This window comes from Micromesistius poutassou (genome assembly GCF_964030765.1).
Source record: "Micromesistius poutassou genome assembly, chromosome: 1".
Taxonomy (NCBI): Eukaryota; Metazoa; Chordata; class Actinopteri; order Gadiformes; family Gadidae; genus Micromesistius; species Micromesistius poutassou.
The window spans coordinates 11523819-11533011 of record NC_140271.1 but is presented as its reverse complement, the minus strand read 5'-3'; the positions used below and the strand labels follow the sequence as shown (position 1 = coordinate 11533011).

The 9193-nt window shown below is 45.5% G+C and overlaps 1 protein-coding gene across 1 annotated transcript; it reads left to right on the top strand.

Annotated features, from left to right (window-relative positions):
- Positions 1-330: 330 nt before the first annotated feature.
- Positions 331-8811, top strand: LOC311380338 (polyserase-2-like; the record flags this gene model as incomplete). Its single annotated transcript, XM_084488382.1, has 10 exons — positions 331-382; positions 3752-3772; positions 4188-4347; positions 4476-4744; positions 5238-5377; positions 5682-5937; positions 6697-6874; positions 7471-7727; positions 7936-8036; positions 8488-8811. The coding sequence occupies 10 exons, from the start codon at positions 331-333 to the stop codon at positions 8809-8811; spliced, it is 1758 nt and encodes a 585-aa protein (XP_084344508.1).
- Positions 8812-9193: the final 382 nt, after the last annotated feature.

Here is a 9193-nt window from a genome sequence, read left to right as displayed (position 1 = left end):
GTCTGCATTGTTACCCAATTAGGGTTAGGGTTAGCTAACCCTAACCCTAACCCTAACCATGGTGACCTCAATGTTCTATAGGCTAGAATGTCTGCATACATGCATTCCATCCATTATGTAATTACTAGTGGCGGGCGAGGGGCCAACCATCTAACACAGCCCTTAACATAGCTGAGGTTATTATGCAGTTTACATGGGTCGGAGCAGTCGCACCTGTCCCGTGGGCGTGTCTTCCACCTGTGTTGCGCTGTGGCAGTAGAGTGACAAGTAAAGGGGAGGAGAAAAAGGTTTTAAAAGGCTCGACTGATTTGAGGACTTGAAACTGCTGGGATGGCTGGGCTCAAGGCGCTTTGGGTGGCGGTCGTACTATTGGTGGTACAGGGTAAGTACCCCTCTCCTTCTTCCTGGCTACCCTGGACAGGTCACCTGGACATAGACAGGGTCACGGATAGGATTGTTTGTCCTCAGGTCACACTGGTGTGCATGTGTGTGTGTGTGTGTGTGTGTGTGTGTGTGTGTGTGTGTGTGTGTGTGTGTGTGTGTGTGTGTGTGTGTGTTTGTGTCTTTGTGTCTTTGTGTGTTTGTGTATGAGTGTAGGCTCTGAAGTAGTCTCCAAGCTTTTTATTGTAAGCAATCTCTTATGTCTTAACTTATATCTGGTTTTCATTAACTGCCTCCCCCATGGGATTTGGGTTTTATTCATTCAATTTTTTATTTATTAAGAATACATACTAAAAAAGGACAGTGCTTCTATGCTTTACAATGGTACTTAACTAACCGCTTTCAAACAAGAAACAAGACTGGCCAAAGCTGTCTATTAGGTGTTTTGCTTTTACCATCTTAAAGAGACTATGTGAATCAAGTGATAAAATCATCATTCTAGTGAACAGCAACTTCAGCCATTAATCAGTTTTTGCCATCTTCCAATGCGATGAGGAAACCACACGTGCGGCTCATGTTTCAGTCAGTAGCGTAAGGCCTCTGGTTTGGTGGGAAAGAGTCAGACAAGGACCTGAACCAGATGAGGAGAAGAACGTGTATTAATGTTCAAAGTGATCATCCTCATTTTTAGAAAATATTATATTTCCTCAAATGGTGGTCTAGTATGAGTTTTCGTTTTTTAACATTCTAAATGATAATGGATCATAATGATAATATTAAAGAATACAATGTGCAGTAGGTAACATTCAAGAGATATCATTCTGTGTTAGAAGTGGCCTACCCATCAGATGTTAGGGCACACTCACACTAGGCAAAGTTGCCCTGTACTGTACGATTTGCCCCCCCCCCACTGTGCCGCTGGCCTGTGCTCACACTAGGCAATCTCAACTGGGCCTGAGTACGGTTGCCTCAGGTCAGCTCAGGTTGCGTATCCGTGTGTGTGCGTGTGTCGGCTCATTAGCATCTGTACCGTGGCCTGAGAACACCTCTCCGAAGTGTACTGAGGCCAGGGAATTTAACTGTACTTGAGTACGGATGGTGTGCTCACACTAGCCAAACAATCTAGACTTTAGGGGGCAAACATACTCGGGCGCGGTACAGATGGCCTAGTGTGCGTGCGCCCTTAGTTGTCAGTGAGCAAGCCTCTGTAAGAGCCCATGTAGAGAGACCACTCTAACTCCAGACCACTAATGGCATCTCTTCATCTCATCCCTGATTGGTAGGGGGGATCCGTTTTGCCTGTCATCAACACTTGTCAAGGTGGAGATCCTGAAGGAAGGAGGGTGGGGAGTTTATGTTGGGTTGATTCACTTCCACTCACTCACTTCCACTCTTTTGTGATCTCTATCTTTACAACTTCTGAATCTTATCTAAATTATTATCTAAAAATGTCAAATCAAAGGGATGTTTGCACAAGTTGTGCTCTGTTACCAGACGCATAATCTTGGATTTGGTATGATAGGAGGCCTACAGATTGTGGAAAAAGGGACATGAAATCCTTTAATGTGAAACCAGTTCTGCCCTGAGTGGTTCCCCACCTTTTTGGGGCTTAAGGCTGAAGGCACACCACAATCTCCACCAGAAACTCCAGGAACACCAATCAAAAGTGGAGGGAATAATTGTGTAAAATGGCACACAAATCATTACTAGGATATTATCTATATATTCTAGATTAATGCCAATTTATTCATTTGACAGTGTAAAATGTATATTGAAATGTAACAAAAATAATTGATGAATAACAAAGCAAATCATATATACTGGTAGTAGTAATTATATTGTACACTCACCAGAGACTCTGTCACCTGTGTTAGTGGAACTCTGTCACCTGTGTTAGAAGAACTCTGCCTTGGAACTCTGCCTCTATTTAAAGAGAGCAGCTGCCGTCGAGTATTTTGAATTGTAAATGGCTTTCACCACTGACTTTGTGTGAACATATTTTCCGTCCATAATGGACTAAGCAGAACCACAATAGTGGGGTGGTGGAGAATCTCTGAATGTTATTTAAAATGCCTTTAGTCTGGCGGCTCATTCCACACGTTCAGTTTGTTCCCAAAAGTTTGTTTTGAAGCAAAATGAGGGGCAAAATTATGAAAAAAATATGAAAATGATGATGAAATGAAATTCAGTGTTGAAGTAGATCATATTTTATTTATTAAACAGTGCTTAATGTCAATTTTTTTTTACCTTTTGCTTTTGGTCAGGGCTATAGCCCACATAGTTTCACTGCAAACAAGTGAGCCAGTAAAACCTGTATGTGTCAGAGTATGAATGGAGCTGTCAGCACTTCAGTTGCTGTTGCGGGAAACAAGTCCAGCCTTTTCTACCATGAACATTTCCTACCAAGAAAAAAACCCAGATGTTAATTATTTATTGTATGACATGATGTTGAAATACACTCATTTCCTGGTAGGGTGCCACTCTTTTTGGGTGCTACCTGCTGTAGGACTGAAAGCAGGACATACAGATGTCAGATACAGAATGCCAACAGGAAGGGATCACTATACAGTCCCCCATAGGGTACGTCAGATACAGATTGTGTAGGACACATGCCAACAGAGCAGGACCAAATCTGGTGGAGGCTTGGGTGGTGCTGGGTAAGATTCAGCTCAGCACACTCAACTTCACAGAGTGTGTGTGTGAGATAAGAGGGCTTAAATTGATTCACTCAAGTGGCGCACTGCTGATTGGGTTTTATGCTGGTCATTCAACCCGGTGAAGGTAGGGTTAAGTTAAGTTAGCCTTTATTGTCCCTTTTTGGGGGCAATTCTTTCTCTGCTTTTGATCCATCCGGGAGCCGGTGAGCACCCGGAGCAGTGGACAGCCGTGCAGTGCGGTGCAGTGCGAAAAGAGCTTCAGTGCAGTGCGAAAAGAGCTTCTCCAGGGCTATAGCTAAATGCTACTCGAACTTGCGCTACCAAGTTGTATGAGTGAGTCGGAGCGGGGCTGGAGCCGGGGTTGCGGCTGCCGCTGGACCTAGAGGTGGAGCAGGACTAGTTAAGCTACGCCCATTGGCTCTGCAGTGAGCAGCCACTCGATTCAATCGTCCGCCTATCAGTGAACGAGCCTGAGATTGGACCGATTAGCTGTCAGCTGATAGGTCCATTTGTTGAATGATCTGATCTACTTTGTCAGCCATGGTGGATGTCCAAAATCCTTTACATGGTAGTAAGCAAACAGACTGCCCTACCTCCTAGGGAACAGACACAGATGTGCGAAATAACAACATTGTGTGTTTATTTTGACAAAATGATATTATTATTATAGTATTATTACTCTTGTTAAACATTTCTCTCTTTTCTTTTTGCAGAAGCATCCTCACAGCTAAATGGTAAGAGATTGTAAATAAAAACGTAAATTTTAATTATTTATCATTTCAATTTACCATTTATTTATATTCCCCTAGAGGCTGCTCTATTTCCTCATTGATGCCCATAAAGTCTGCTTGAATGAATCTAATAAAAATATTTCAGTTGATCAGTTGTATAAACGTGCTATCTTTGTATATATATATATTGAACTTTTATGTTTTCATTGATATTTACTTGTGACTTTGTTGTACTCTTTTGGTATTATACAAAGTGTCTTGAGTATTTGAAAAAGAGCTGTATCAATCAAATGTATTCTGAGTATACTGTCCGCATTAAAACTGAAACGCAGCAGAGAATGTTGGCTTTGTCAGACTCAAGGTCACTGCAGCAGCAGAAGCCATTGCTCCTTCTCTGAACCGTTTGAACCTTTTGCAGTGTGTGGTCGGGCTCCTCTCAACTCCAGGATCGTTGGAGGAGTGGATGCTGCTCCGGGCACCTGGCCCTGGCAGGCCAGTTTTTCAAGATCTGGCCACTTCTGTGGGGGGTCTTTGATCAACAATCTGTGGGTGCTGTCCGCTGCCCACTGCTTCACCTCGTAAAGTCAATCTTCTACATCCGGCAATAGCCAAAACATGTTCCTCATCTCTGGTTCATCACGACTCGATGAACATTAAATTCAGACGAACGAGACTAACGGTGACGTTGTTTCCTTTTTCCGATTAGGAATGACACGGCAGGTCTCACGGTCTTCCTGGGCCGTCAGGACCAGGCGGGCGACAACCCCAACGAGGTGTCCCGGACCATCTCCAGGATCGTCTGCAACCCCAATTACGACAGTTTCACCAGCGACAACGACATCTGCCTGCTCCAGCTCTCCTCGAGTGTCACCTTCACAGACTTCATCGTGCCCGTCTGCCTGGCCGCGGACGGCAGCACGTTCAACAGCGGCATCATCAACTGGGTCACTGGCTTTGGAACCACCTCGTCTGGAGGTGGGTCTTCTTCTTCTGGCGTATGTTCTTAGACCTTCAGCTCTGTTGAGGCGAGCCAGTTCAGCGTCCTATGAAGGTCAAGGTCAATTAGACCACGTTCGCCCAGGGCATGTGGCTCAAGAAGTAGAGCGGGTTAGGGTTAGGAGTGTCGAGGTGTCCCTGAGCAAGGCACCTCACCCTGACTGCTCCCGACAAGATGGCTGTCGCCTGGCATGGTTGACTCCGCCGTCGGTGTGTGAATGTGTGCATGAATGGGTGAATGTTAGGCCATATTGTAAAAGCGCTTTGAGTGGCCACTGGTTAGAAAAGCCATGTTTACCATGTAACTAGTTAAAATGTGTTCCTCAGTTTGTAGTCGGTCTCTGCACTCGCATTGGGCACTGTCCGACCCACTGAGGTGGGTCGATACGACCGTAAATCAAGTCGGTTCACACAGCAGGGCCCCATCATCAGCTGCTTTTTCAAAGTCCTGTTTCATTCCTTCCATTCATAGGGACACTCGCGGACATCCTCCAGGAAGTGGACCTGCCCATAGTGGGCAACAGAGAGTGTAACTGTAACTATGGAGAGGGCACAATCACCGGCAACATGATCTGCGCTGGATTGTCGGCCGGAGGGAAGGACTCGTGTCAGGTAAAAGTTTAAAAAGTCATGTTTTTAGAGGAGCTTACTAGACTAGATTAGATTCAACATGCAGTTTAGCATGCGAAAATAGTGCATTAGGTGAGGGAGGAGGAATCGACATAGTGAGGTAGGCAGTATAGTGCACGAAAAAGACATCAGTGTGACATTAGTGATTACAAAACATACTCTTTTTTTTAAACATTAGACACCCAAAGCACAATACAAAACATAAAGGACCAGCTAATGACTCTAACTTCATGCAATCTGAGGTCTTTTGCTAACCCATTGTGGCTTTGATCCTCTTCCCCTGAAGGGTGACTCTGGTGGTCCTCTGGTAGGCAAACAGGGTCCGCAGTGGGTCCAGTCGGGAGTGGTGAGCTTTGGTCGAGGATGTGCCCTGCCCAATTTCCCTGGAGTATACGCCAGAGTGTCCGAATATCAGGCTTGGATCAACAGTATCATCACCACCAACCAGCCTGGCTTCGTCGAGTTCCGCTCCGCGGGAACCGACAGCGATGCCACTTTCAACTGTGGCGACCCGCCGTCCGGACCACTCACCACCCCCGCACGTAAGTGGCCCTTTTGTCTCCATCTCTAACCAATGAGGGCGTTGGGTCCTTGGTCTTTGTTGACGCATGTCACCATGGTACCCTAGTGGGATGCTAGACGTGGAGGAAAAACAATCATTTGGTCCTCTGCGACAGAGAGTTATTCTGATATTACAGAACAAGCAATGCCCCTTAAGCAAGTAATTAGTACTTAACTTAGTATTACTTAGTATTAAGTAATACTTAATACTTTATATTTAAGTGACACATTTTGAATAGATAAAAGAGGGACTTAAAAAATATACAGAACAAGCCAACTAGAACTTACTTGCTCACTTGGGAGTGAGCAAGAGACCTAGGGTCTCTTTTATATGAAAGAGGGCTACAAAGACAAGTATGTTTATCAATGTGGGGGCTCAAAGCATAATATAATTGTATATAATGTAAAATGCAAACATAAACTTCTGGGTTGCCCCACAAAAACACGTCAGCCGAGTCTGTCCCAAAGATCATCACATTAAATGACCATAACAGCTCAGATGACTACACAACGCAAGGACAAGGATTCAAACAACATGCAAACTGAGTGGCTTCAGCTAAGCGTCCATAAATGCAAAATATACCGAACAAGCCAACTAGAACTTACCGGATTACTTCCCCTAACTAAAGCATCGGGTCGCGGGTCGGCTTAAGCTGGACGCTTTCTATTTAATAAGCATTACAATGTTTGTTGACCTTGTCCATTTCCCACTTCTTTGGCCCACCCCTGATGGTCCCTAGTTCCAGCTGCCACGACGTGTGGCAGCGCCCCATTGAACACCCGCGACAGCAGGGGGCTGGTGCAGTCCGCCGGCGTGTGGCCCTGGATGGCGAGCCTGCAGGTCAACGGCACGCACATGTGTGGCGGCACCCTGGTGACCGCTGACGCCGTCGTGAGCGACGCCTCCTGCTTCACCATGTGAGTCCGCCTGTTGTGTCTGTCGTGATGATGAGGCTGTACGACGTGTGTTCTGTGTGTGTTGCTTTTTGTGTTTTATCTGAGCAAAACCATGTATCAATCCTCTCTTTCAAAGGTATTTTTATTGAATTGTACATTTAACACAAATATAAACAAATGGAACATAATTTGCACCCGACAACAATAATCCCTTTCCCCTTGCTATCACTCAATGGTTACAGTCGCCCATCATCCTCAAATTGATCAAGCGATGTACAACTTATTTTGCATAAATCAGAGTGCTCATTGTGAAGCCATTGTAGTTAAAGTTAATGTTAATGTTACAGCCATAATAATAACAATAATAATAATTATTATTATAATTATTATTATTATAAGATAAATAAAATATAAAAGAATATATATAATGAAAATAAAATATCCAAGATACAGGAAAAGGCAAAAAAAAACATGTATCAATCCTGAGATATGAGAGGGGTGTGGCGTTGTGGTTGAGTGACGAGCCCGTCTGCTCCTCTGTTTTCTTTTACACGTCGATATCCTGTTTCGAACGACCATCAGGCCCTCACCCTCGTGGTTTTCCTCTCTCCACTTAGGCACGGCAACGCCTCTTACTGGACGGTGGAGTTGGGCCGCCTGAATCTGAACGGCCCCAACTCCTTCAACGTGACCCTGGGGGTGAGATCCATCGTCTTCAGCAATCTCACCGGAGACAACATTGCCGTGCTCATGCTGTCAAGCTCGCCGAGGCTCTCGAACTACATCCAGCCCATCTGTCTGGACGATGGGATGGGCGACTTCCTGAACAACACTGACTGTTGGATAGCCGGCTGGGGCGAGGGCCAGGGAGGCGGTGAGGACCCCCCCGTCCAGAGCGCACCCCACATTCGCTCCCATCGCTGAGTCTCCAACAGACTCTGTGATGGGAGCTGAGTCTACTAGGCGTTTTTTTTTTACCATTGATTGTAGTTTTACTAGCTCTTTGTTTCACGCACTCAGCGTGGGTCTGTATATTGTCCAAACTGTGTGGTTGACCGTGACTCTCTCTGACCTGACCGCAGCTCAAGAGACCCTGCAGGAGTTCAACACCACAGTGGTGGGCTGTAACAACGCGTCATCATCCAGTGACTACGTCTGCACCGAAGAGCTGACTGTGAGAATGGTAATGAAAGGACATCAGTTCATAATCCTTTTGGTTCAAGGCTCACAATGCCAAACGCGTGTTCACGATTTATATCATAGTCTCATAGCATAATTGTCTTAATTGCCTAAGACATATCTTGAGGTTCATCTTGTATTTAGCGTCAAAAATGCCTATAGATGACTTAGGCCGATAGTGATTATGGAATGTAAAAATAACTCTGATTGGCTTAGGATACAGCCAATGAGGCACAGTGAATCAGCAGTGTTAGGAGAATAGAGTTCGGCCAAAATGACACTAAGGCAATTATGCTATGAGGCGAACGATATGTGAGTATAGTGCATGATTTGTCATTAGTACGTTACGGTCGTTTTCATTCCAGGGCTGGACTCATGTTGGTGCTCTGGAGTTAGTTAAGAGGGCTGTGTGTGGCTAGGTGCCGGTGGGGATGACAACTTGTGTTTGGTTTCAGGGTGACGCCGGTGGCCCCCTGATGTGCAAGAGGGGCAGCTATTGGACCCAAGTTGCCGGGCTTCCCAACGTCATGGCCAACGGCAGCATGAGAGCCCTGGTGCAGTCAGAGAGAGCAGCCGACCAGTCTGTGTTCACCGCCACAGGACGATTTATTTCGTTCCTAAGGTCTACTCTGGGGAACCTACCGTCCCCCGCCACCACCACCACAAGCCCCGCCCCCATGACCACCACCACCAATCACGCGTCAGACACGCGCTTCCCCATGGTTTTGTCCCACCTCCTCCTCCTCTCCTCCCTCTACCTCTTCTCCGCGCTGGTCTAGAGGCAGTGTGGCCTGGAAGGGCTCGACTCTGGTTTATTTTCATGATGTATCTATCTCAGGGAAGGAAGGATGTGGTCATGTAAAGAAACGATCACACAGCGTTTTGGGGTTTTTATGGACTGTTGGAGTCAGTGGAGTCTCAGCTTACACATGATATATAGTTTGTGTTGATCATATTACGTGGAAAATATCGTTTTTGCTCTGCATGTGAAGGTGCAGAGTTATAAAATACATATCTCTTTTTTGTGCTTTCCTATTTTGTTTGGGGTTGGAATTGTCTTTCGTTTAGCTAGCTATGGTTAGGAGAGACTAAAAGTTGAGAATGTAATTACGTAATTACACTGGGGGTTTGTCATATGACAACGTTTTTTCATGTGTTTAA